Source organism: Oreochromis aureus, linkage group 20, assembly GCF_013358895.1.
Source record: "Oreochromis aureus strain Israel breed Guangdong linkage group 20, ZZ_aureus, whole genome shotgun sequence".
NCBI classification, from domain to species: Eukaryota; Metazoa; Chordata; class Actinopteri; order Cichliformes; family Cichlidae; genus Oreochromis; species Oreochromis aureus.
Window position 1 is genome coordinate 24730020 of NC_052961.1, and position 27375 is coordinate 24757394.

At 39.3% G+C, this 27375-nt stretch overlaps 2 protein-coding genes across 2 annotated transcripts; one reads left to right on the plus strand and one right to left on the minus strand.

The window, feature by feature from the left end:
• The first annotated feature begins 540 nt into the window (after nt 1-540).
• atp5f1e (ATP synthase F1 subunit epsilon) lies at nt 541-2322 on the plus strand. Its single transcript, XM_031738163.2, has 3 exons — nt 541-649; nt 1006-1133; nt 2120-2322. Coding segments are annotated over exons 1-3 (162 nt in total). The 5' UTR covers nt 541-617; the 3' UTR covers nt 2122-2322.
• On the minus strand, nt 2143-27375 carry si:dkey-11f4.7 (piezo-type mechanosensitive ion channel component 2). The gene is made up of 45 exons (XM_039604341.1): nt 27330-27375; nt 26580-26846; nt 25908-26016; nt 25587-25708; nt 24597-24656; nt 23432-23580; nt 22305-22469; nt 21572-21613; nt 21245-21277; nt 20928-21040; nt 20410-20585; nt 20010-20186; nt 19522-19686; nt 19064-19264; nt 18768-18972; nt 18494-18595; nt 18217-18382; nt 14772-15015; nt 14557-14653; nt 13793-13952; nt 12868-12957; nt 12564-12646; nt 12300-12365; nt 11937-12049; nt 11665-11773; nt 11465-11539; nt 11146-11312; nt 10618-10817; nt 10376-10537; nt 9775-10068; nt 9400-9658; nt 9029-9217; nt 8739-8943; nt 8460-8592; nt 8164-8311; nt 7842-8056; nt 7229-7387; nt 6930-7077; nt 6456-6644; nt 6139-6231; nt 5485-5654; nt 4157-4273; nt 3805-3884; nt 3472-3697; nt 2143-3369 (listed from the first exon to the last, which is right to left on the minus strand). Exons 2-45 carry the CDS (start codon nt 26805-26807, stop codon nt 3114-3116), a joined length of 6660 nt encoding a protein of 2219 aa, XP_039460275.1. The 5' UTR covers nt 26808-26846; nt 27330-27375; the 3' UTR covers nt 2143-3113.

Sequence of the window (27375 nt, forward strand, 5' to 3'; positions counted from 1 at the left end):
ATGAGCGTGGCTCTTTCTCTATTATACCTTCTTGAAGCTGTTTTCTTAATTGTGAACATATTAATTATTAATCCTAGTCCCTTGCACATTTTCTGTTTTACTTTTTACTGTTCTTTAGTTAACTTCATTTTTGTATTATATTTTGTGGGGGTTTTACAGTTGTAAATGTAAAACCTTTGCTCCTTCATAGTATGAGGCCCTGACTATGCACCCGTGATGCTTTTACATGAACTATATATTAGTTATTTATTGAAGGCTGCACTATTGTTTTTTTGTTGTTGTTGTTGTTGGTTTTTATCCTGCCTGCTGCTGTAACACAATATTTTCCCCTGTGGGATCAATAAAGTATCTATCATTATTTAGGCTTAAAAAGAAATAATTCACAGACCATACCACTTGTTTATTTATTTTATTGCAATTTTACTTTATAATTTACTGTCGACTCAAAGCCAGGCACTTTTTTTTTTTCATCCACGGAAGGCGGGACAAATAACAATACCAGCTGTCAATCATGACCAAAAACTGTTTTATTGGCTGTGAGAAAAAACGTCTTGCGCATGTCAAATACGTCATCACGCAGACATCCGACCTGTCCTTGAAGCTACAACACAGCCAAGATGGTCGCATACTGGAGACAGGCAGGCCTGAGGTATTAAAATAAAGATACATATGTAGTTACAATGAAATGGCTTGTGGTAAATGTTGATTGCTTTATTTTAACAGGGTTTAAAATGAGAACAGAATGCGCTGTCAAAGAAAATGTTGTTTTTTGGTGTGAAATTGTCAATTTAGCTACATAGCTAATATACTAAGTTTACTAACGTTAGTGTTTCCCACCGTATGCGTTTAATTTATGGCAGTAGCGTTACCTCATTACTGAGTCAGGTGGGACTTCTTCTGATAGTGTGTGGTTTGTTAATGAAGAAGAGGTTGTTCTTGTCCTTTACAGACAAATCATTGTCGGTAGCATTTAGCATGTGGCTAACCTGTGTGTCCTCTCTGCAGCTACATCCGCTTCTCCGCTATCTGCGCTAACGCGCTGCGGGCTGCCCTCAAGCCGCAGTTCAAAGCCGAGGCGATAAGGGCCGCAGAGTCCAACGTCAGAGTCCTCAAACCTCAAAATAAAACAGCATGTAAGTTCATCAACTTTAAAGGTAGCAACGCTGTTCTGATCACAGCTCATGCCCTCTGATAGTATGAATGTCAAGGAGAGGCGGCTGTGACGGTGCTTTCAGTGTCTCCTTCAAACAGTGGTGTACTGGGTTATTATTACTGTTGCACACACATTTAAGCTCCACATTAATGTCCTGTCTAGTTAAGGTGAAGCTGTCCTCGTATTTGAATTGTCGAATGCATAACAATGTAACAGTGCATAAGTTTAGCGTTACATTTTATTCAGACAAAGTCAAATGCTCTCAGTAAATAAATAAAAATATAAAGGAACATATTGGTTTAGGAAACGTAAGTATACACTGAGATTTATAATACACAAGGGTTTTTTTTTGAGTATTAAAATTCAGCATTTGAGTGCATTTATTTGGTTGTTTCAGTAGTGGTCAAAGGCTTGAGCAGGTAATGATATGCTCGTATTGCTAACTGTATATGTGTTGTGGTGGTTTCCATTCTTATTAAGAGACTCTGAACTAGATGACTTGGTGAACATTACACCAACTTGTTTTATGGTGGTGAGGTGAGCTCCAGGAGCAGATATGTAATTTTAACAATTGTGACGAACTTTGCTGGAGGGGAAATGTAGATGTTTTATTAGGTGTGCTTCTAACTCACCAAGCTTGTTTTTTGTCAAGGTGAAAAATCAGACCAAAACATTTTATTTTGTCAGTTTCTGTATCTAATTGTGTTATCTGACAGAAATGGCAGACCAGGAAATGCATAAAATATGCATTATGGGGACTTTTTCTTTGCACTTCTAGTTCAAATGATCCATAGCTATTGCCCTTGATAACATAGGTACTGTCCTTTGTGGCTGACAGCTTAAGTTTAAGATCTCAAATTTGTTTAATTCTAACCTTACAGTCACTGAATGTTTTAGATTTACAAAAAGATTTTATCAGGATCTTTCCATTAATGTTGCCATTTTTCTGCTTTGCTTTCCTTCCAGGATGTATGACCATGATGTAGATATTTTTTTTTTTCATGGGTCGTGAGGTCCTGCAGCTTACCTGTCCTGCACACCATGGAAAAGGAAAATAAAAGCTGGTTAACATCAAGTTGATGTGTTAGACTGGGGACCTGAATGACACTGCATCCCCCTGCCCCCCTTTTCATTTGTAATCAAAATTGTATTAAAGATGGATGTTGGAATTCTGTTGTCTCTTTGTGTTCTTCCCCTTGTAGTGAATCTATTGTGGTATTTACAGTACTGCACAATAAGACCATGATTTTTGTCAAACACTTTATTTTGATATAAAGCAATGGAGTAGTCTTCATAGTTATACACAGAAATGTAGTATTTACAGAGGTATGTGTGTGTGGATCCATGAGTATATTAGTCATTAGAAGTCAGATGGGGATGTCATCTTTTTTATACCAGTAAAAAATTGAATTCGAAAGCATGCATTAACCAATGGTATGAAAACAGAAATCACATTAAAAAGAAATCAATAGGGCTTTTTACTCTTAACTGCAGTTAAGATCATAGGGTTTGTTTGGTTTTTTTCTGGCAGGTAATATAATAGATCTTTGGTCATTTAATTTTTTTAGATTTTCGTGTAGGTAGTCATTTAAATTTATCAAATTTGCTTTCTGGACAGGAATTGAAGTGTTGGTGAACAAACAGCTCCATCATTAATGACCTCTAGTTTATGGTCACGTGAGAGGTTTTTGGCTGTAGTACATCTTGGTGTGTGACCTTTCATATCTTTAGCAATGATTTACCGAGCTGCTTAGAAACACTTCTCGACTTGTCCTGTCACTTAACGTCAGAGGCCATGATTGAAAGAACACGCAGGGTAGCTTCCTGATAAAGCCAGATCATTTTTTAATAATAGATTCATGCTGATGTTTCGTTTGTGCTTTTTATTTTTAATTTACTTGAAATCATCCTTCATAAGTTACAAGAGTAAAGCATAAGTACTCTGACAAGCCACTGAGCCCTAGCTGTCTTTCTTCTCTCTGGTCATCTTGATCATGGTCTCTGGTGATCGATAGAGGAAGATGAGCTTCTCAAACAGTGTCTCTTCTAGCTCCATCTCTCCCGTCTCACGAACCACAAAAATGTCTGTGCAAAGCTTCAGGACTCTGTCGACACATGGCAGCTCCTCAAACATGATGGACCTGGATATCCCATTGAAGAATTCCCTGACAAACTTTCCGATGACTAGCACCACTGACATGTAAAGACCCACGATGCTGTCGTGAAGAGGGAAAGAGGACAGGTTTTGTGTGTAAATGAATCCACAGCTATGAAAAAGATTTCCTGTCAGGATGCAGTTAAAATGTCTTGTTACCTACCCGTGTCCGGCCAAAAACCCCAGACTGGAGGGGCTGACTTTATCGCTGAACACCACTAACTCGATGCTTTGACATTTGTGCTCGGAGGACGTGACAACTGGGGAGCACTCTTCCACTACCCACCACTGATCTGCCTCCTTCTTTGACGTCCCATTGACCTGCTGAAGCTGGATTGACATGGGCCTGAAGAAAGCCAGCGCCTGAAGGTCTGGACGGTCTGTCAAGTCTAAGAGATGATGTGGGTTTAAAGCAAAGTGCATGTTTTAAACACCAACGACAGGGAATAAGACTGACCCGCTTTGATCAGGTAAAAAAATACAAAGAGTAACTAACCTACTTTCATCCTGGTTGCCATTTTGGACTCAGGTCCTTTGGGACCCCTGATGAATTTAGGCAGCAGAGAATCAATAATCCTAGAGAGACAAGAAAACTCAGATTAACACCATAAAATTTTCAAAACATTCACTAATGTTGTACACTGGAGCTGCCTGAGTTCCCTTACATTAAATTTAGTTTGATGTTTAACCTTCTATGTGCTCTAGGGACAAGAAGAGCTGCAGAGCCACATTTTCTACATTTCTGTTTGATTTATGTATGCTTTCTTTAACAAAGATTTCATCACCTGAAAAAGACACAATAATAAAGCATGCATAAACCATCTGATTGTGTGTTGACTGAGACTCACACAGGACTGCTGCTGTTGCCTTTAAGCATTCGCACAATCCCTTCCCTCAAGGTTTTGTCGTCAAACTTCACAGTGTGCTCTCCCATGGTCTCTGCATTCATTGATATGGACGCATTCCTTAGGAGGGGAACATATTTGCCAGTGTCATTTTAAGTGTTATTTGCACTGGTGCAAAGTGCAGCCAAATGATGTGAAATTGCAAGTACTTAACAAAATTTAGCAGAAAAAATGGGCTAGTTTCCCAGATTTTTGAAGTTGATATGACAGTATAACTACAGTCATGTGAAAAAGTAAGTACACCCTCTGGTTCAGTACTTTGTATAACCCACCTTTAGCAGCAGCAAGTTCATTTTCTCTATGACTTTAGGGGTCTTTCACATGTGGAGGAATTATGGTTCACTCTTTTAATGTAAACATTGCTTCAGTATATTGAGGTTAATAAGTATTCTATTGAGCTCATTCATGGTCCTACCATAGTATTTCAATCTGAACTCCAAATCTGGACTTTGAATGGCCCATTGCAACAAACGCTCATCTCAGGGATTTGTGTCTGCTCCCATTGGCTGCTATTACTAACATGACCTGCATTACTGAAAACCAACACAGACATGTCTCCTCCCATCTTACATGTGTCCGACAATTTAGTTAACCACTACGCTATGAGGCCAATGACTGGGCCACTGTAATAACTTAATTCTTTTATTTTTAGCCAGTGAATTGTAGATTAGCTACTGTGCATCATTGTCCTATTGCACAACCCAGTTTGGGACAATTGCCTTACATTTGATTCAACCATGAAGTCCTCTGGATAGCAAAGCATACAAAGGAGTTCATGGTTTGCTCAATGATTGTGTCTGTAAAACAAGCCCAAATCATCCCCCCCCCCTCTGTGCTTGACAGTTAGTATGAGGTGTTTTTGCTGATTTGATGCATTTGGTTTTCTCCAATTGTGACACTAAAGGACATTGTTGCAGAAGTCTTCTTGCTGTGGCGCCTTGTTCTTTTTAGAGAGTAGACGCTTCCAAACAAGCCATACTTGTTCAGTCTATTTGCATTTGTACTGTCATGAACTTTAACATCTAACATGCTAACTGAGGTCTGTAGAGTCTGAGATATAGTTATTTTTTATTTTTTATTCCCTGACCATTGCATTCTCTGACTCTGGGGTAAATTTACTATGACAGTGTCTATATATTTGATGGTTAAATTACTTTTACGAAAAATAATTTTTCTTTCTTTGTCTCAACTAGCCGACAAAAATACTAAGCAGAAATGATCTGAAGGTGAAAGATACATACACACACACACACACACACACACAGCCTGACCTGAGCAGTGTCCAGCGTAAGGTCATGTATATGTGAGACGAGTTGCTGAGCTCCTGGATCATGGCCGCTCGACTGGCTGGGCTGATGGTCCACAGTAAACTGGCATCGCTCTTGATCTTAGCAACAAGAATGTCCTCGGCTTCATAGTTCATGATGAACTGCATGGCAGACTGAGAGAGCGATTGAGAGATGATTAGATTTCCTAGGTTATTTCAGCAAATGCCACTACAGTGTTCTGGTGAATTTAACATTTGGATAATAATATTTCAACAAACTAGTGTTATATAATACAAACACAGCATAAACTCATTCCAATATGGCACAGTGAGTCCGCGTAGAGATTTAATAATGAATAATGAATGTAATAACTGTAGTGTCATCTGACCACCAGACGTTATATCTTCTTGTAGTGGATATTGTGTAAGAAATGCTAAACAGTAATGTATTTGTACTGGTGTTCTGGTTTTCTGCTCTAATACCTGAATGACTGCGCCCTCCTGTGGTCATAGGTGGTATTATTACAGCTAGGGCTGAGCTCATAAATTTGTTTTATATTTTTCGAGGTTAATGTTTTCTGTGAAAGAATCAGATTGAGTGGAGTTTTGATGCTTTATGTATTTGTTTCTATTTACAGTAAAATAAACTGTGTCTCACTGGATGAGTCGCATAAACTTTGGTTAGCCTGTTGAATTTGGCTTCTGTGTACGGCACCAAGTTCTGCTCCTGGGCGCTCATAGTGAACAAAGGCTGTGAGAACACACAAAGATGCGCAGAGAATTAACACATGTGCACACACATACACATAAACCATGACACTATTGCAAGTATGAATTTAGTTTTCCATACACCATGACTTTGCCGTTTCACCTTAGCAGGAAGGACAAACTTTATAAATGATATTAGTAACCATAAAGTTTTTTTTTGTGGAGAAAAAGTATAATTAACACAAAATATGATGTATCGATTCTGACCTCGTATCCTGCGATGCTGAGCTGGATGGAGACGTCTAAAGGCTGATTGGTCACTCCGGCTGCTGACTGGACCAGTGACATGAAGAGCAGTGGGAACCAGATGATGCTGATGAGAGCAAAGATGATGAAACCTCCCATTCCATATTTCACCACCTTCTTCTTCTTTTGCCCCGGAGGGTGGGGGTATTTCTGGAAGAATTACAAATAGATTACCATCAAAAGTTATTCAGTCCACTGGATAAAGACGTGCCATTTCAACAGCTCATCTCAATTTTCCTGCATCATAAATAAAGGTAAGCAAAAAGTTCTGGTAGCTCACAGCCCAGACTCTCTCATCTTTTTAATGGAAATTTCTATAGTCTACACTGAAAAACAGACATTTTTCTGTCATTTAATTGTTTATTTTGTACTTGTTCAGGGACTAAAATGATTTTAAAAGTAATTTCAACTACTTTCTTAAGCACTCCTGCTTACTTTCTCAGACTCCCTCCAGCACTTGAGGACGAATATGTTAGCGTAGATGTCTTCAACGCAAATCCAACTGGAGAGAGACAGCGTGGTGTCGGTCCAAACCCAATCCATCACCGCCCTCAGCTCTGTCAGGAAGGGAACCATCCGAAAACTGAAAGAGGAGAAGAAAGAGAGAGAAAAAATGTTTTGAATTAAAATAAAAAATTTGATCAAGCTCCAAACAAACCAGTCAAATTGTAAAACGTGTGTCTGATGTATTTATGTTGGAGGTTATTTAGTTACAGTTTAACCGGTTTTTGTACCCCTGAAAGAGGAAGAGGTTCAGGTAGTTGTAGTTCTTGGTGAGGAAGTTGCCCAGGATGCGGTTTGGGTAGCCACATTTGATCTGGTATGCAGACAGGCCGAAGTAGATGCACTTTACAAAGTACCACAGCTGAGCAACTGGGTTTCTGTTGAACCTCCTGTAGCAAATAAACAGAAGAGATATCGATCTTTGCTCCTTTTACTGTCATGGATCAGATTCGTTTATTTTTATTTTTATATACTGTGCTTAACAAATTGATTAGGCCTCTGTCAAATGAAAGACTTATGTGACATTAATCCACCAGTATGTGCAAGCTCTTTAAGTGAAATCATATTTTTAATGCTAAAATATATAAGTATTGTTGTTATCCATGAAATTCTGAGATTTACTGTTATACAAAAAAGCTGAAAAAAATAATAAAGCATTATTATTTTTTGATTACAATGCCAGATTACAGTTATCCAGCCCTGAACAGAAAAATTAGTTTGGTGGTTGAATGTTTGAAAAGGTCAGTCATACCATGCCAACTTTATTTACAAAGCATTTCATTGAGTTTGAATTTATTTTACTGAGTAAAAAATGAGAAGAAGAAGAATTGATTGAACAATGACCTCTCTGTGACACCAGGCAGAATGAAAAACATCCAGAAGTGTATGCCAAACACCAGCACCACCTGGAAAACACACTTCCCCAGCAGAGACTTCTTCAGGTAAAGGGCTCGGTCCACTATCATGGTACCAAACTGGATCAGTAGCATGACCAGAAAGGCCTCTGGAACCTGGTCTTCTGACAGCGACTCTGTGATGTCAGCCGCTGCAGAGTATTTCTACAGAGCGATGAAAATTAGCCTCATTGTTCCAAACCATACATGTCAAGTAAATTTTGTTTATGATTTAAATAATAAGAAATATTCATATGTTTGTGTAGTCTTACCCCAAAAGCCCAGTATCCGTATATGGTGACAATGAAATTCACGACATCAATGAGAAACATGAGGGCGTAGACGTCACACACAGGGCTGTAATCTGGGTGAATGATGTCATAGAAAAACTGCCTTATAGGTAAGTAGATGTGAAGGCCGCTGCAGAAAGAGAAGAGACTGCAGAGTAAGACAGAAACGGGGAAGCTCCTCTCCACTAAAAATAAATCTATGGAAAAATATTATCTACCAAAATAAAGTAATGAAAAACATCTCAGAAAACAGACTCAGTGGACTGTAGACAACTCACATTTCTATGGCGGCAGCTTTGGCTTGTAGCATCCTCTCTCTGATCTGCTGTCTGATCCTCTGCTTCCTTGTCAGCGGAGCCTTATGTCGTTCCCGTCTCTTTTTCTTGCTTTGCTGCTTTTTGGGCTTCATCTCTCCAGTTTAAAAAATAAACAAATTAAAAGAAATTGAGAAACACTAGCCATTTGCTTGTAATGAATTCAACATGAGAACTTGCAAAAATAAGATAATGAACATGGAGAATTCATTCAAGACATGTAGGGATCTTCTGAATATTCACCACCAGATTCTGCAGATTCGCCTTTTTTATGTCTACAGAATAAGGAGGTGGTGGACGCCTGGAGGGGGAGGAACCTCAGACGGCGTGGTGGTTGCTCCCTGCTGCCCATCTTCTCTGCTCCGGTCTTCTTCTTGTCCACTTTCTTCTTCAGCTTCTTGAAGAAATCGGGCATCTCAACCTCCTTGTTGTCCCACAGCCCGTGGCACTGCAGAGACATGGACACAGGCAGCACTTGAACATTTCAAAGTAGCTGCTTAGAAACGGTTTACAGTGGTTAATTTTCACATTACCTTTAGGATAGATCGGTGGAAGAACAGCGCGAGCAGCTGAATTAGGTCAAAGAGGACATAGCCGTCCTTCTTCTCCACCCCAATGATGTTGGGCAGGGCGAAGGGCCGCTCAGCGTTGATGCCTCGGTAGGCAGAGGTGGTCCAGGGGAAGAAACCAAACTGGAAAAAGTACTTCACCACAACAGTCAGCTGAGACAAACAGGAGAGACGCAAGAGATGTGAGTGAATTCTGTTTGCAGCACGCACATTAAACTACTCAACAAATCAACCATTAAAAGCATTATATGTGTATATAGTATTTGCATTAAGAAACTAAAAACACACCCTTGCTTCATTTAGATTTTATCTGACGTATTTACACGAAAACCTACTTCAGTGTAAATGATGGCTGTCATCCAGAAGCGTTTGGTCGGCCGAGGCACAGACAGCATGGCCCAGAGGAATATGAGAATCGGCAGGATGAGGGAGAGGAGCGAAGCTGACACAATGTGGTTGAGGATGATGACAAAGTAGCACAGCATCTCTGACTTGGACACCATGGTGTTATAGAGGGCAAACAGCAGCTTCAGCGGCCTCGGCAAGGTCAAGAAAAACTTGTCGGACTCGGAGATTTCGTCATTTTCAAACATGCTTCAGAAAGGACGGAGGAGAGAGGAAGAGAAAAAGACAGTGATGGAGATTAAAGCTCTTGAGAGATGCAGCTTATATCTTTCATCCTGCATACTACATTTTTTGTGTCTACTAACTTGTTGAGCAGCAGCTCGCTGGCAGTGAGGTTCCTCGTTTCTTGACTCAGAGGTCTGGGAGACTCAGTGAGGTCAAGACTCTTCTCTCCATCGCTATCCCTGAGATCCAGCGAGGTCCATTCTGGGTATTCGGCACCTTCCTCCTCTTCTCTTTGCAGCGATTCCTCATCCTGCTCCTCTTTCTCCACCTCAGGATCTTCTTGTTGTTCTTGTTCTTCTTCACATTTCATCTCAACTTCTGTTTGTTTCTCATCATCTTCCTCTTGTTCATGACGTTCTTTTTGTTCTTCGTGGCTTTTAAGAAACGAGTGAATCATAAATCTTACTTTCAGGAATCAAAGAATCACATCTTGAAAGACAATTCTTGTATCTGAAGCTGTCTCTGGTAAATGAAACCTTTCCTGCAATTATGTGTGTTATTCATGTGGTGTTTGGAGTTTTACTGACTGGGATGAGGAACAGGAAGAAGTTATTCTCAATGGAAAATAATAATTTTATGAATTCTCCACTCAGGTTTTTGTCTGTTAGAGATCACCGCTAACGACAGGATTAAACTGAGCAGAAATATGTGTCTAAAGCGTCCTTCACTACATCCATTCACCTGGGTGAAAGTTCATCAGTGTCAAAAGATGTCATGTCAATATTGGCCTCTTTCAGGAGCCTTCGTCTGAGCTGGTCAGCAGCAGGTGACACAGCAGGAGGCTCATCCAGCTCCTCCTGCGTTGGCTGCCGGGACACCAGCATCGTCTCGTCTGTCATGCAGCTGAAGTTAAGCAGGAGGGAGAGACTCAGTGTGCGTGCCTGAAAGGTAAACTATGACTATGTTGTCTGTGTGTAACCTACCTGGAAACACTGCTGCCCCAGGAAGTTTTGGAGGCTTGGTTCTTCAGCTTGGTGTACACATGTTGTGAAGAAGGGATGGCAGGTGGAGAGCCGGGAGCTGACAGGGATTTATCTAGATTGTCCTGAGACGACAGTGTGTTCTGACGGGACTTCCAGTTTTCATAAAACTGCTTCACACTCTCCTGACTCACCTCTTTACCCTGCAGAGCCAGATAATACAGAGATAGAATGCTAACAAGTGCATTAGGATAAAGGATCCTGGTTAAATAAACTGAGGATGTATCTGGTTTTGATCAAAAACACTTGAAAGACAAATTTAAAGACATTTGTGTTTAGTGTTCATCTTATGCATGGATCATGAAGGATTGCCTGGAATTTACTGAACTTGCTAATAGCAGATAATGTTGTTGTTTTTTCCCCAGAAAACTGTGTTAAATACAAATATCAGCCTTGAGACTAATTGTGAAACTTGATCTGGAATGGTTACATTGCTTATTGACTAAAATCAAGTGTTTATCCTCAGCTGACCTTCTTTTGCTGCTGGTTGAGTAACGCTCGCTCGAAGCGCAGCACTTTGGAAATGTCCAGGTTGTCTTTACAAAATGAGTTCAATCCCTCCGTCAGGTCATCAAGAAGAGACTGAAGGAACACCCAGCTGAACTTTATCGTGCTGATGATGCGCTGCAGGATGTTTTCTGTAAGAGGTTATGTGTAAAAGCACAGTAAGCCAATTAGAGTGAAGATTTTCCATGCATTTGATTTGCTTTTAATGGTTCCTGTTTGCATTGCAACAACAAGCAGAGGGTCATTTGGAACTAGGGCATTCCCATCCCTTAGAAGTGTATACCTTTTTTCTCCTCTCCCTCCTCCTCCACAACACTTTCATCTGGCTCGTCCTCACTGGATTCTGCTTTATCAATTCCTGGAGAACAGGAGCCATCATCAAACTGTTTGTGATACAGCATGTCTTTATAGTTACAGTCCACTTTACCATACATGTCTACTAGTAAGAGTAGCACTAGTAAACACAACATGATCCTTTCTCACCCTGCTGCCTCTGCAGCTCTCTCTTTGCTTCTTTCTTTATTTTTGTCTTCTCCTTCTTCAGGTCCTTCAAGGCCTTCTTTGAGCTTGTGACCCAGGCCTCATAGGCCAACTAGAATTAAAGACAAAGATGCACAGATCACCCACTGATCTTACAACATAGCTTGTTTTTGCAGCTACAAAACTCAAAATGAACAATTTAAAGGGAAATTGTGAATTATTTTAACTGTATCTCCATTGCTTTTAGTTTTGGCTCAGACCATTCTGGCTCTAACCTGAAAAGCAGATTTCTTCTTTGGGGGTTGCTCTTCCTCTTTCTTCTCAGGAACCTCTTCTTCCTCCTCCTCACTGTCACTCTCAAACAGGTGGTAGCCGCAATTGTTTTCCACTGTGTGAAACAGAGCAGTGTCAAAACTACATGCACACAGAGACATACCACAACAAGGCATCTGATCTGCTCTAAAGAAGCAGCTCACTGGCTAAAATCTGATGCTGCATTTACTGTCAGGTTAAGAACATTTCTCTGACTAACTTGAAAAGAAGTGAAGCACACAACCCAATGATAGGAAACAGCATTGTCTTCACTCTTTCCTCTGCCATACTCTCATTCTTTCACACTGTTTAAGGCTCCTGCTCACCTCCAGGCTGAGAGACCCAGGGCTTCCACCATTTTCCTGCGTCTCTCTTTGCCTTCTCGTCATCACCTGGAATTTACAGTTCGTTTTGTTTATGTGTTGATGATATTTACCGGCTTCCATAAAGTAAACACATCCATCACAGAGAAAAAGACAAGCACACTAAACCCCCTCCTCAAAAATCCCTCACCATACTCTCTCTACTGTATGAGTTTGGCCTGTTTTTCTTGCTAACATTAGAAACTGAAAAAGAGTCACTTGTGTTACCAGGTGTCACCTGCTCCTGATCAGCAGAAGGTCCTTCTGGTGCTGCAGGTCGACCCTTCTGTTTAGATTTGATCTTCTCCATCCTATGGAGGTGGAGAAGAAAGGTGGACAGCAAAGAAAGAATTTCATTGCACAGAGAAATGCATTTTTTCTTTGGACACATGACAATAAACACTTTGAATCTTGAATCTATAGGAAGAAGGCTGAAAGGTTAGTTTATAACTTGCTGCTTAGGAAGAGGGGAAGTGTGATGGTCTTTACTGTAAACCTGATCCATTAATGGTTTCAGTGTAAGTGTTCTTACTGTTTCTTCAGCGTCTCCACTGATTTCTTCTCCATCTCCAGTCGGGCTGCTACCTGTTTTTTCACTTTGGCCTCAAACAATTCAGCACCCCTTCAAGATCGAGATGGACAGGGACATTAACTGCTGCTTTACCTTTTACTTTGTTTGTTTTTACATTAACATGCTAAGTTTACATTGTGACTCTAAAGCAGGTGTGTCAAACATAAGGCCCAAAATGCATGACAAAACTGGCCCAGCACAGACTCCAGTGCGGCAACAGATTTCCTTCATTTAGTAGACACTTCTCAGTAAAACTGAGACATACAGTTGAAACTGCTCTTTTTCTTATATTGAGATATTTCAGCAATTAAATGTGCAAATAAACTGCTGTATACAAACACAAAGAAAAGAAAGTTTCACTGGTCTGGCCCTCTCAGCATGAAAGTGGGTTAAATGTGACCCACCATGTAAAATGAGTTAGACTAAGAGATTAGTGATGTCTTTTTACAGCTACTATGTTGTAAAAACAGAACAGAAAAAACAGAAGAAATAAACTGTAGTTTGGTCATTCTAGCAAAGCCTTGACAGCCTTAGTAAACTCACAGCAACTCAAACAAACATGCAGAAATAAATTTTCATGCAGTTCGGACCAAATCACGTTGTTCTTTCCAGGAAAATTACTTGAAATTATTATTAGGAATTCTGTGTAATGAATTATCCATGAAAGAGAGAGCTACCAAAAACCCTATCGTAAACAGCTGTGAGTGCTTTCTCATGAATTTTTGTGTCTTTGGTTTTCTTTTATATTTTAAGTGTTACACTCAAGCTAGATTTATCTAACAAAACATATCAAACTTTCAAGTTTTCAAACCGCTCACTAACCTTATGTGTAAAGTTTTAAGACTACTGTATGTTATAGAGCTAAACCTGAAAGTGAAGCACTGACCTAGAGGCCAATATCTTAGAAGACTTGAGGTCAGACACCACATAGAGGAAATAGTAGCTGAGGAAGACCCTCCTTTGTGCCAAGAGGACAGTGAAACAGATCGCATCCCAGACAATACCGGCTTCACCTGCAGGCAGCTCACATTCATCATCAGGATCAGCTGAAAGGCACACAGGGTAGGAGAAATATGTCTGAAGAATTTACAGCAGATTTTAACAAACTTTTAAATGACAGAAAACGTTTCTGCATCCTCTGTTGACGAGAATAATGACTTTGATTTTAATTTTAATATATTTTAATGTATACCAACGATATTTAGTTCTGCTTTATTTTGGCTAATTAAAATGATCATTTTAACCTGCCAAATAAAGTGCAACTATAAAAATAAAAAAGCAAAATATAACACAGCTGTAAAAAAAAAAAAGAGTTGTAAAACATCTAAAAAATGTTAAATGTCAACATAAAAACTTTAATTTTCCATCATGTTTTTCTGTTTTTTGGGGGGTTTTTTTAATGATGGTTATAATTATTGTTTCAGCACTGTGACAATTTCATAACCAAACTAGTTCTCAGTTTGAACTTCAGCAGGTCATGCATTGAGTTGCTGCAATGTGATTGGCTGATTAGATATTTGCATTAATGAGCAGTTGAACAGGCATACCTAATAAAGTGGCTTTGAGTGTAAATATCCCATCGAAAATTCTGGCACATTCTTTTCTCCCTAACACAAATCATGACTAAATATCCTTGTTACAGACACTTACGGACATCATAACCTTTGATGGTGCAGAACATGCTAAACGCCTGAATCAGCCAGCAGCTGTTCTTCACCAGGCTGTCCAGGTAGGCACAAGAACCCAGCTGAAAGAAAGGCAAAAAGAAGCGTTCATCAGTAATGCGTGGTTAAAAAATAAATAGCTGCATGTCTTAAATTATTCTGTACACAACTTCTGAACTTCTTTATGGTATGGTCGCTTACAGACAGCAGGTTCTTCATGGCGATCACAAAGCAGGTGTACCCAATGAGCCAGTCCCACAGCCGCAGGATGTATCTGACTGGCCGCATCAGCACGCTGCCTCCAAACAGCATAAAGTAGAAACAGGCCACCAGGTAGCCGAGACAGAAGATGTTGATGCGCGTCGTGCCAGTGATGAAAATGAGACAAAGCACCAGCCAAAAGAAGTAGCTGAAAACAAACACCTTCACCATATCAAGATAGCACCTGAGGACAAAACACAGACCACATCTTCAGTTTAAAAAGAAAGCAAACTATACTGCCAAAACATTACAATGCTAAAGCATCACAATAAAAAATATGTAAGCACTAGAGTCAATCTAGATGGTATTTTCTATTAGTTTTTATTTTTAGACTCCACATAGAGGAGGGCATATTTTAGAGGCAGGATTTAGGCAAATCAGTACAGGTAATACAATAAAAACACTGACTCACAGTCTTACAGACATCCAGATTCCCAATAAACACATCCATGAATGCCTCATTAGGCCAGTTGTGATAAAATCAAATTATCAATTATATCAAACTAACAAAAACTAACAAAAACTTCCAATATTTTTTTATTTTATTTTAATTTGATTTCCAAGTTCACAAAATGTTTTAGTTAGTTTTGATATCTTTCAAGAGTCTAGTTTCTATTTTTATTTAAGTTCATCAAAAAAAAAAAATCACTTCTAATTCCAGTTTTTACTTTAGTTTTAGTAAACTATAATAATCTTGGAAAGCACATATTTAAAACTCTTCAAGTAGTTTCATCTTTCTCTGTATTTACTTTAAGATAAAGCAAATAAATTATTATTAAAGTGCATGCTATCCTTATTTACTGTACAGGCTTATGATGTTATTTTATGGATTTAATTGAATGCATTTCTTACTTTTTCAAATGTTTGAGAGAATGTTTTTTAAATTTTGTAGAAAGAGTAAATCAAAAAAGAAATTTGGATGAAAACTGTTAAAGGTTTGCATCATTTCTGTCACGGTCCTGGGTCTGTGACCCAGTGTTTCTGTTCTGTATCATTAATCTTTGATTTCTTGATGTATCTTTGTTTATTCTTACATTTTGGTTTTGTGTTTCCCCTCTAGTGTAGTCAGGTCTGTGTTTAACCCGCGTCTCTGAGTCTGTGTCTTTGCGTGTGTGAGTTTCCTGTTTTACTCTGAAGGTCCATGTCTGATGTCAGTGTGTTTCCCCTGTCCCGTCACGTCTGATTCTCATTCCCTCGTTATCCCTCTGTGTATTTAAGCCTTGTGTCTGCCTCTGTTAGTTGCTGGTTCGTCTGTGTTATTTCCCTGTGTCACCCTATGTTGTTTCCCCGAGTCTCCCTGTGTCTCCATTTCAGGTCTGTTTGTGTTAGTTTTTCCCAGTTTAGTTAATCTTTGGTTCTACACTTGCCACCTCCTTTGCTGTTGTACCTTCACCGTCACAATAAAGCTCACTCTCATCAGCCAGTGCTTGCATCTTGGGTCCTACTTCCAACCTCCACTCGTCTGCCACTGCGGATGTGACAATTTCAAGTTATTTATATTTATCTATCCAGAGTGGTACAAAATTTTGACTGGGAAAATTAGAGATTTTGTATTCTATATTTTCAGGCTTTTCAGCTCACCAAGGAAACAAGGACATTTAATAGTAACTTACAAAATTACTGCAGTTTAGCATGGGAACACTACATGCCTAAACAGAGTTAGTAATAACACTAATACTTGCACTGCAGACAATAAGAAAGTTTTCAGTGCAGTTGTAGTACAATGAATAAATGCATGGATGTGAACAGACAGGGGAGGATTCATTGATTTATGTTTTGTTTTCTGTTTATATGTTTAATAAAAATCATGAGCTCTTTACTAAATGTTGCTTCTGTCTGGAAGCGGGGCCTCAGATGCTCCCTGTGGCCACTGACATCACTCACGCACATCAACATAATGGAACGTGATGTGGTGTTATTATGTGTAAACAAATAAGCAAGTTCTTTCTTTTATCCGTCATTAACCTGCTAGCTCTTTAGTACAAAGTCTGTCTGGTGAATTTACAGTAAGTCAAAATCAGGCTTCCTGCCTTCTGTGCACACTTTTCTGGCAGCTCCATTGAATCGAACTGAATCAAATCTCCCAGCATTGTCCAAAGTACATGTGTGATGACGGCTTTATTTCTTAAGTTGGCAGACGGGGTTTTAAAAGGGTGTTCCCTCTGAGTAGGCGATCAGTCCTCTGCAAATAGCCCAAAAGTTGAGATATAAATATTAATTTTGTTGTCCCTAATGTGTGTTAAAACAAAGGAGCCCGAGCCTCAAAATCTTTGCTCACGTGGCTTGCTTGCAATTTTACAAATAGGGAATTAATTAATCAATAATATAGGTGGCAGGGGTGAGTTGATGGTTAGTTGGATTAAAACAATCAGAGAAGAGGAGCAGGAAGGGTGCGTGTGAGAGAACGGTGCAGAGCAAGAAGAAGGACAATCATTTAGATTAAATCTGAACTTGTTCAAAGAGTAGTAGGACAAACAGTTCAATCTACTTTCATGTATTTTGTAGCCATCATAATCAGAAAATTCAGACTTCTTCTGCATACACGGCACTGAGTCCTGGGGGCAGCAGAATAAGCAGAGAAGCCCATACCTTCCTCTTTCAAGCCATCTTCTTCAGTTCATCCAGAAGAACATCGAGGCATTCCCAGCCCAACTCAGAGAGATAATCTCTCCAGCGTGTCCTGGGTCTACCTTGGAGCCTGCTCACGGTAGGGGAAAACACCTCATCCAGGAGGCACCAAAAAGCATCCTTGTCAGATGCCTGAACCACCTCAGCTGGCTCCTTTCAATGTGGAGGAATAGCAGCTCTACTCTGAGCCCCTGAATGCCTGAAACCTATCACTAAGGGACGGGCCAGCTTGATTCCGCCACTTGTATCTGCAATCTTCTAAGCTGCCAGGGAGTCGAATTTCTTGTCTTTATTTTGTAAAATTGTAAAATTGTACATGAATTAATGATTCCAAATGTGTTTTCCACATGGAAAGTTTTTGGTTTTGTCTGAGAATTTTCAGAAATATATTTTGTGGACAGCAAGAAATCTGGAGACCAAAATAAAGCCCATTAACAAAAGTTCCTGGAAATGAGACACACATAAATTAATAATCTAATTCAACCCTTTAATGCTCCTAAAATGACCACAGACCAGAGTGATGGGCTCCCAACTCTCCATATACAGTTTAACCCACAATATAAGAAGCGGTTTGATGAGAGTGCTGGATTATGGAGTTCAGGCTATTTCCTGCTCTGATCAGCACTAAATTTAGATTTTGAGGGTGAGTCATGTTAAAGATAAGAAGAAAATAAACTGAACAATAGATTTACATATTGTCAGTATACTGATAACAGACATATCAACCCTACAACAATTAAGAATTATACTTTCTGACCTGCAGTGAAGAAAGTTGTCAACAGGTATGAACTGGTTGAAGGAGCAAGGATCCAAACTGCGGCTGATCTCGACATTGTCCCCGGCCAGCAGTCGCACTGCTGCTCGGTTCTCCTCCTCAAACACGTGCCACTGCAGAGACGAGCAGAGCAGCAGGAGGTAGTCATCTGCAGACGGAAATGGACAGAAATGGGAGTCAGAAGACGTTTTATGGACACAGGGAATTACAGAAGAGGAAAAGAAGATCAACAAAATAAGAACTTGGAAGATCAACTCACAGAATATGAATAAAGGATTGGGTTTCATGGCAAAGTCCGGCATGTAAAACCACTTAATCACATTAGAAGACAAAGGGTGAACAGCTGTTCTCCAGGGGTAATCTACCAACCAAATGGAATAAAAGGCAAAGCACAGATTATTTTCATTTATATATATTTATATTTCCTTTGAAGTGATTAGGTGATTACATTTTTTATCTTAGAAAGTTTATTTATATTTCTTTTTTCAAGACATGGAAGCAAAACTGCTTCAAACTATTAGAAACATCCTCACCAACACAGAAAGCAGGAGGGATGCCGATGCAGAGCAGATACTGCAGCACCATGAGGCCCGCTGTAAACGTGCAGTATTTAGACCACACTTCACCAATCGCCTTCCTGCGTCGCCGAGACAGGACGGCTAGTAAGGCGCAGGAATGGAGCAGGGCGTAGAAATCCATCCTCTGACCAATCACATTGACTGCAACGATTAAACTGATCTAAGAAGCAGTACAAGCATGGTAAGAAGTCAGAGATGTGCACTTTCAATTAAAGAGACACAGAATGACAACTGCAGGCCTGAAAAAGTACCTCGAGTCCAAATTTGTAGAAAAAGAAGTTGATGAAGTACTTGATGCATGGCAGGATACCATGGTCCAGGTGCTGCCTGGTGATGCCTTGGAAGATAATGCTGAAGGGTGGAGGCTTCAGGCTGTTATGGAGACGAAAGTAGAGCTGGTGGCGGTGGACAGTAGACTCAAATACCAGCAGACCCAGGACCATCAGATGGTTCTACCACAGTAAAAAAAAAAAACAACAATTATTTTAACGCTATAATAATAGTATGCAAATCAAAGTATTATTTTCTCTAAACAAAACTACTGCAAGTAACTGAAATCTAAATTTCCTAAAGATTTTTGCCCTAATGAAGTTTCATGACTAGTAATCGACTTTAAAGGAGCTTTTAAAAGGAGGCGCACTCTTTTCTAAATGTTGGAAACACATCACAGTTTTTTTAAGATACCAAACTTTGACATGTATCAGCTCACCCTGAGACAGGGGAGGATCCTGCCCTCACACTTGCGCAGTGCTCCACACCAGTAGACAGGGTCAACAGGCTCGATGTAGAGAATAGACCTCCTCAGCAACTCCACCATGTTTCCCTTCAGCTCTGCTCCATCATCCAGGCCCGAGCTGTTGGAGGGAAGAAAACCCTGGACAAGGTAGTCAGACTCATTATCAAAGCCTGTTTGTGCCTCAGTATGAGAGATGACATCAGGACCATGTGACTGAAGTTTGTAATGTTTGTGCATACTAGAAGAAATAGCATCCCACATAACTACAATCCTGAGTGGCACAGTGGCAGTTACAATCACAAATTAACTTATTATGCATTAGCAGGTTTGACCACAGAACCTTCTTGCTGTGAGGTGAGTATAACTGCACTACCACAGAATACAAGCGCAAAAAACCCCAATAACACAGAAACGAGCCACTTAATCCAACCTCCAGAGACTTATAAATACATAAAACTCACAGCAGTGCAGTTAGAGGAGTAATCAAGAGGTTTGATGACTTTGAGCTGGTAAAACATCTTGCACACCACCATGACGCATGCCCACACAGCAGAGATGCTGGATGCTAAAGGTCGTAACCGTGGGAACGGGAGTGCAAATGCCCACAGAACCAGGAAAAGCAAGTTCATCAGTGAAACCTGTGCAAATGAAAGTCACAATTTCTGTTTCTAAAATATATTAACATATTTATGTACAGAGAAGAAGAAAAGCTGGAGATTAAATGTACCCCTTTTTTATGATCATCAACATCAGCACTAAGTAAATCAATACTGTTGGGCATATTTTTTTGTTGCTGCTTTAATAACTTGTATTTACACACCTATAGAATTTATGCATACATGATCAGAGCCAACATCCCACCTCTTGCAGCGATACCCAGATGATGCCAGACGACACAATTTTGAGGCTGTGGAGCTCCATCAGCCTCCAGCTCAGGTCCTGGAGCCTTTGAAGCCCCAACAGACCCTGGATGAGCAGCAGGCTCGCCCGATCCACAATCACAATCCACTTGTCCTCACTGCTGCTGTGCACTGTTTCTAAGAAGAGGAGATGATACCAAGGGTAGGAAAGGGCATCAGACAGAATTTGATCATTAACACTGGATTATATCAATGCTGCAGCCGCAGACAGTAACAGTACAATCTCAGTTATCTGAAGAGGAAACATCACAACATGTGAATAGACTCCAAATGCTCTAAACTGAAAAAGTAATGTTTGCATGTGTTAAAGGAAGCCAACGAAGAGTAAAATTCTACCTAAAATTCATGATTTTCACCCATAAAAAACAACAACAACCTGTGCCAGCTTGTTAATGAAAAACATTATTGTTACAGATACTGTTGTTTTATAGTCCCGTTAATATTTATTTTCCCAGTTACCTTCTCCTGTCTCCTCCTCCTGCTCTTCTGCTCCTTTTTCTGAGGAGCTTTGCTGTCCAACGCTGGCCAGAGTCTCCTGACTTTTAGCATTTCCTATCTGCTCCTTCACAAGCCTGCCAACCACAATGAGCGTGTTTCATTTAAAGAAAATCCGACTAAAAAACTTTAGGAATTCAGTAACAAATCCATTGGCAGTTTTACAGGTTGTTATATATCCAAGTATAGGAAGTAACTTTTCATCCAAACAAATTATATTCAAAATTAATACAATACAGAATGAAGATAATAATTTTAAAAACAACAATGAAGAGTTTTACCTTTTCTGGAGCTTTTGAATGTTTTCTTTAATGCTGGGACAAAATGAGAATAATGAGAATGCTTGTAATATTTCAGTTACCTCAAAGCACAGCCAGAGACTATTTTTTTATTGCCCGATTTTTAATATTTTCATGTAACTGAAACATAATCTAATGTTCTCACCACATAAAGAAAGTTCATTTTGATTCAAATGCAGATTTTATCCACAGGCAGTGAATGAGCCGTGTGAGATGCGGTCAATTTTGGTGGATCTTTGTACAAACTATCAAAGTATTTGGACTGAGAGTACAATGAAAAATTTATAATAGGATAATTGCTACACTTACGTGTCAGATATCTCATTGACTGAATTCATGAGCTCTTCCTCTCTGTACGAAGAAAAGGACAAATGAGACACATAGAGTATGTAGTATAGTCAGTAGGCAACCAGGAGATAAACATTTCATACGACTTATCAAAATTTCCTTTAACAAAAATAAACTAAAAAACTAAAAACTCCCCTTCAAAGTTGTGTCGTTGTGCATCTTCTGACTGTACCCAGTGATGCTACAATTTTAACATCCTCTTATGACGAGTAGCACTTGAGCAGCTGTGATTTCACCTTGAACCTCAAAATCTTGCAGAACACAATCATTAACTTCTGTGCCAAACTGACCTGACTTTTACATCAAGTATCATTCGTGGTAATGAGTTAGGTCTCTGGCTACAATTGAACTATGGCTCAGGTGTGCAGGGAGACAACCCTGAAGGGAAGAATTTAAATCTGTTAAGGTGTTTTCAAGGAGTCATAGAGCTTTTTTATTGCACCTCATACAAAAAAGCCACAAAAAATGTTATTTCATTTATCTAGAGAGGGGGAAACCTATAATTACTTTTAAAATATAATAAAAATAATGTATTTTTTAAGTAGATTTACCCTGTTTTGACATGCATGACTGCCTCATTAGTTTAAGTTTCTTTTAATATAACGCTCCACATCTCCTTGTTCATATCGATGTCAAAACAACAGAATGTTTTTCTGAGCAGAATCTCTCCCTGCACACATTCCTGCTGTCTCACCTGGAAGTCTCTCTGACAGGTACATTGTCCAGGTCAGTGAGAGTCAGAAAGTCAGAGTTAAAATAATGAAGCTGGAGGATACAAGCCAAAAGGAACGTAGCAGGAAGCAGAATGCGTGCAAACAGCTCCACTGTGTCGTACCGTTCCAGACCCAGGTCACGAAGACTGGATAATCACACGGGAGAAAAACACACAACCTTATAACAAATAGCCAAGTCTGCTACAAAGACAAATTAAACAGATATATATATATATATATATATGTTTATATGTACTATATACTCGTGTTATAACACGGGTATATAGTACTAGACAAAAGACTCGAGTCTACACCCCTCATTTCTTTATATTTTGCTTCCTAGGAGTCAGGCCTTCTTGCAATGTTTTAAAGTGCTCTTGAGCAATAGCTCTCCAAGCTTTCTCAAGGTCTTTAAGTGTTTTTCTTTGGACATTGCCTGCTTTTTCACTCATTTTTAGTCCACTGATTGTACCTGACCATTTCAGAGGAACATTTTCTCTTTATTAAGCCACTGACCTATGAATCATTCAAACATAAAAAGGACCAAACTCAAGGTATAAACCAGTGTCGTGTCTACACATAACTATGCAAAAACTCAATCTATTCTTTTCTACATCAAGTGTTGGGTAGAGAATATGACAGTGACCAAAACCATCCAGGTTTTTCCTAACCAAAAACTCTGAATGATGGGTGAAGTACAGGCTCTGATCAAAACTAGTAATTCCGCCTTCAAGCTGAGGGACAGCTCGCTGTACAACACTGCCAGAGCCAACCTAAGGAGAGGCATCAAACAGGCCAAGGAGGCCTACAGGAAGAGGAAAGAGGACTTCCTCACAGACCAGCTGTCAGAAGGTGTGGAGAGGCATCCAAGCCCTCAACAACTACAAATGCCAGAGGCCCCCCCAACCCCCGACAGCTGCCTCAAACCTATAGCCCTCACGTGTTTTGAGCGGATAGTGTTTCAGCACGTCAGAGACTTTTACTGTATTTACATATGTGCTTGCACATGTTTCCATAAATTGCAGCATCTATTATCCCATTTGCCTAACAAAATATATAGAATCAAGAAGTTTCTAAAGACTTCAGCACGATACCGTATGAGACTCACCCTTCCTCTGACATCCCCATGATTTGTCTGAATAGCCCAGACACGCTTCTGAACTGGTACATGTAGATGGCTATCAACACCACCATGGAGTAACCAACAACCACTGCCCAGAACGTCTTCAGGAGTCGACGCCACACGTCATAACGAATCTGAGAGAAAAAACAGTGTATAATTTCTCCTGTAGGTCTTATAATAATCAATTAAATATCCATCCATCGATCCTCTTCCCCTTATCCTTTTCAGGGTAAGATGGAGCCTATTCCAGCCACCATAGGGCGAGAGTCAGGGTACATCTTGGACAGGTTGCCAGTCTGTCCAGGGTGTACCTGGACAATAAATAAATATATATATAAAAAATTAAACAAAATAGTTCAGAGCAGCCAAATTAGATCTTCATTATAAATGACAGCGTTGCATTTATCCCTCGAATCGCCTTGGTATGTAAAACACTGGGGCGTTGCTGATGTTGTCTAAATAGACATGTCATCTCCAAAGCCATTAGGCCTTCCTGTAAGTGCCTACCGTCTTTCTAAAAGGTCAGCAGAAACATAATATGGGCAAGAAAAAACAGCAAAACTGGAGCAAAAAAAGTGGCTGTGTATGTGCTTATTAGTCATAATCAATACTTTTAACTGGAAAAGAGTATGGATGAAGAGTACACAGTCTGTCTTTGTGAGCTTTTCTACATTTTATGTAAGATCTACACCCACTGCGAACATTTTTATGCACAAACAACAGCTGAATGGTTCACTGACGTTAGTTTAGGAGTCAACACATTACAGTGTAAGATGAACCTAAAATATATTGGCTTTATGTGTTCTGCAACAACATTTTAACTATAAAAGTGGATTTCCTTTCCACTTAGTGACCCATTTCAAAATCTCATTTCCTCTTTCATCTACTATGTACATATATATATATATATATATATATATATATATATATATATATATATATATATATATATATATATATATATATATATATATATATATATATATATATATATATATATATATATATATATATATATATATATATATATATATATATATATATATATATATATATATATATATACACACAAGGGTATTTTGTGAGCTGAGTAACTATACTCTGATATAAGTCTACTTTAAGTTAGAGGACAGAAAACTAAGTTACTAACCTGGTAGAGAACAACACAGAAGAGGAAGAGGACAATGTAGAGGATTTTGTATACGACCACCTGAATGAGTGAAACATGATACAATGAATGAAACAATAGTATTTACTTATTATTTGCACGGCTCGGAAACAATTCTGACTGAGGTTATAGAAACAGCAGGATCCAGTGACTTGTGGGACTATACGAAGGAGCATTTTCATCTTCTTTTTCGTAAATAAGGTTTTACTAGCAGCCAACAAAACACATGCTGATATTCAACAGTACTGAAGAAGGAAATATATGTGAAAAAACAACAACAAGAATAACAATAATACTACTTTTACACCTATTACTTCTACTACTACTACTAATCATAATAATATTCGTTTTTGACCATACAGAGGCTCCTAAAGATCAGTTTGAAAGTATTTTTGCAAAACTCTTTTTGCAATACATTTTTGTTTGCATTATATCCGACTTATAGAGAAAGGCTGTCCTTTATAATGATACACTATGGTGCATTTTCAGTGCATTCAAGGACGAGGTGAGAGTGCACTGATGTTCAGGGAAGTCGGAGGAGTTGCAGTTGCAAAGGTGACTGGAAGCGCTGGTTCAGCTCCCTCACTGACCACAGACAGACTCTCTGTGACTATGTCTGCAGATTAAGATTATGCAGCCTTTACTGAAAGCCGCTGTAACAACATCTTCATTTTTACTGGATGTAACTGGGACTTTCATCTCACGGCTGTGTTAGTTGAGCATTACTAAAGCTGCTGTACGTTGCCGTACGTAGCACCATGGGCTGACCCACAGCAGCAAGATGCGTTCTTACAATAACCATACTAGCCAGAGTGCTCACAGCCAGTATCTGGTGAGCACTGGGCACTACAATGAGAATGCAAAAAGCATATTGAGAAGTAAAGCAAAAAATCTTCCTGTGATATTTAGGGCCTCTGTCAGTAAAAATCTGCCTTAGCCAGTGCTACGATGTTTAAGTCTGTCATTAGATACCTTTCCAGAGAAGCTGACCACAAAGAACATAGAGCAGCAGAAGAGGATCCAGTACTTCACCAGCAACCCCTTTACACCTGAGATCAGTTTCGCTACCAGAGGAGATGGTTGATTTTCCTCCGCTGGCAAGGCGCAAAACAAGGAGGCAGAAACACAGTGAGAAAGAGGAGGAGGTAAGGGAGGGCATTACAGGGACAGCTTGATGATTAAACTTGTCTTGTTGATGTCAGGATGATTTTCATTAGTGCCCAGGTAGGAGTTACATTACTCCAACATCTTCTGACATATGATCTTGAGAAAATCAATGAAAAGATAAATTACGTGGCACGACTTTGACTTCATCCAGAGATTCTGCCTTCATGCTCTGCCCCTCCTGTCTCTCCTTCAGCTGCTGACGAAACATCAACCAAAAGCTGAAGGTGTAGAAGACCTGCAGTGAAAATAGTTTATCATAAACACAAAATACACAAGTTTGTGTGCTTAGTAAATATTAAACTGAAGCCGACCTGTGTTGGGAACAAAAAATTACTTTAAAAAATCTGTCAAAAGTTTTCAAAGTACACTAGTCTGTGGATCCTGTTGGAAAATTCTTATTTAAGAAAGATTTAAACTGAATTCAGTGACTTGTCTGATTAAAAAACACAAATTTCCTTATGGTAATAAACTTTAGATGGAATATATGAACACACTGATAAATAGATGTCAGGAAGAAAAAGTGAATTAGAGTTATTTAGAAAATAAATGTGTACAAAAAAAGCCAAACTACTATACAGGAGTAATTTTTACTAAGTACATAAGGTTACTATATACAGTAAGGCTCATGTTTCTTAAATGATTGAACGGTAACACACAAAAAAACAATATAACCTACCTACAAACTAAGTTAGGTCTAAATACAGCTTTATTGTTTTTAATGGAAGCGAGAATAACAGAAGGAAATTACAATAGTTTATCAGGTCCATTCCTGCTCCTTATGACCCTGTCATGGCTCACCTTTGCTCCCAGGTGGACGCAGGGTGCAGGGTGATAGCTGTTCAGGTCAAAGTCCACTATGACCGCCGGGGGCAGACCCGGGTACAACTCGGCCCGGCTCAGCCGGAGCCCACTCAAGAAGCCCAGCACCACCAGCACGGTGCCATAGATGGCGAGGAAAGGGGCGGACATCATAGCATACCGCCTTCTGTCTCTCATCATCCAAATTATACAGGACCACACAAGCATGGCGAAAGTCAGCCAGTTGTTGTAGGTGATACTCCAAATCTGTACGCAGTGGATATCATAACAAAAACAACTTAAACAGCCTCTAATGTTAGCTAGTTTTCTTTAGCTGCTTTTAGCCGCTTAGGGTGAATTAGCTAATATTGTTAATGTTGTGAATTATAGTAATAGTTAACTTCATAACGCCATAGTGAGTCTGCTATTAAGTATGCAAAGTTTGCTTGCTAATCTTTCACCCAAATATGGCTGTTTTAGCTTCAGCTGGTAAGCTGTTAATTAGTCAAAGTTAATTAGACAATTTATGATAAAACTCGTATGAAAACTAACAAATACTACTAAGATATAGTCTCCATATTTTTTTTATTTTATTTCAGTTAATTTTCCAAGTTTTTTCAAATATTTTTTTTTTCAAAAGTCATGTTTTTCATTTTATTTTAGCTAACTAAAACGCCTTTCACATCTAGATTTAATTTTTATCTTAGTTACAGTTAACTATAATAACCTTGGTAGAAAATAAAGTTGTACCTGTAGGCTCTGGGTATTTGTAATAAAAAGCTTCACAGTATAGATA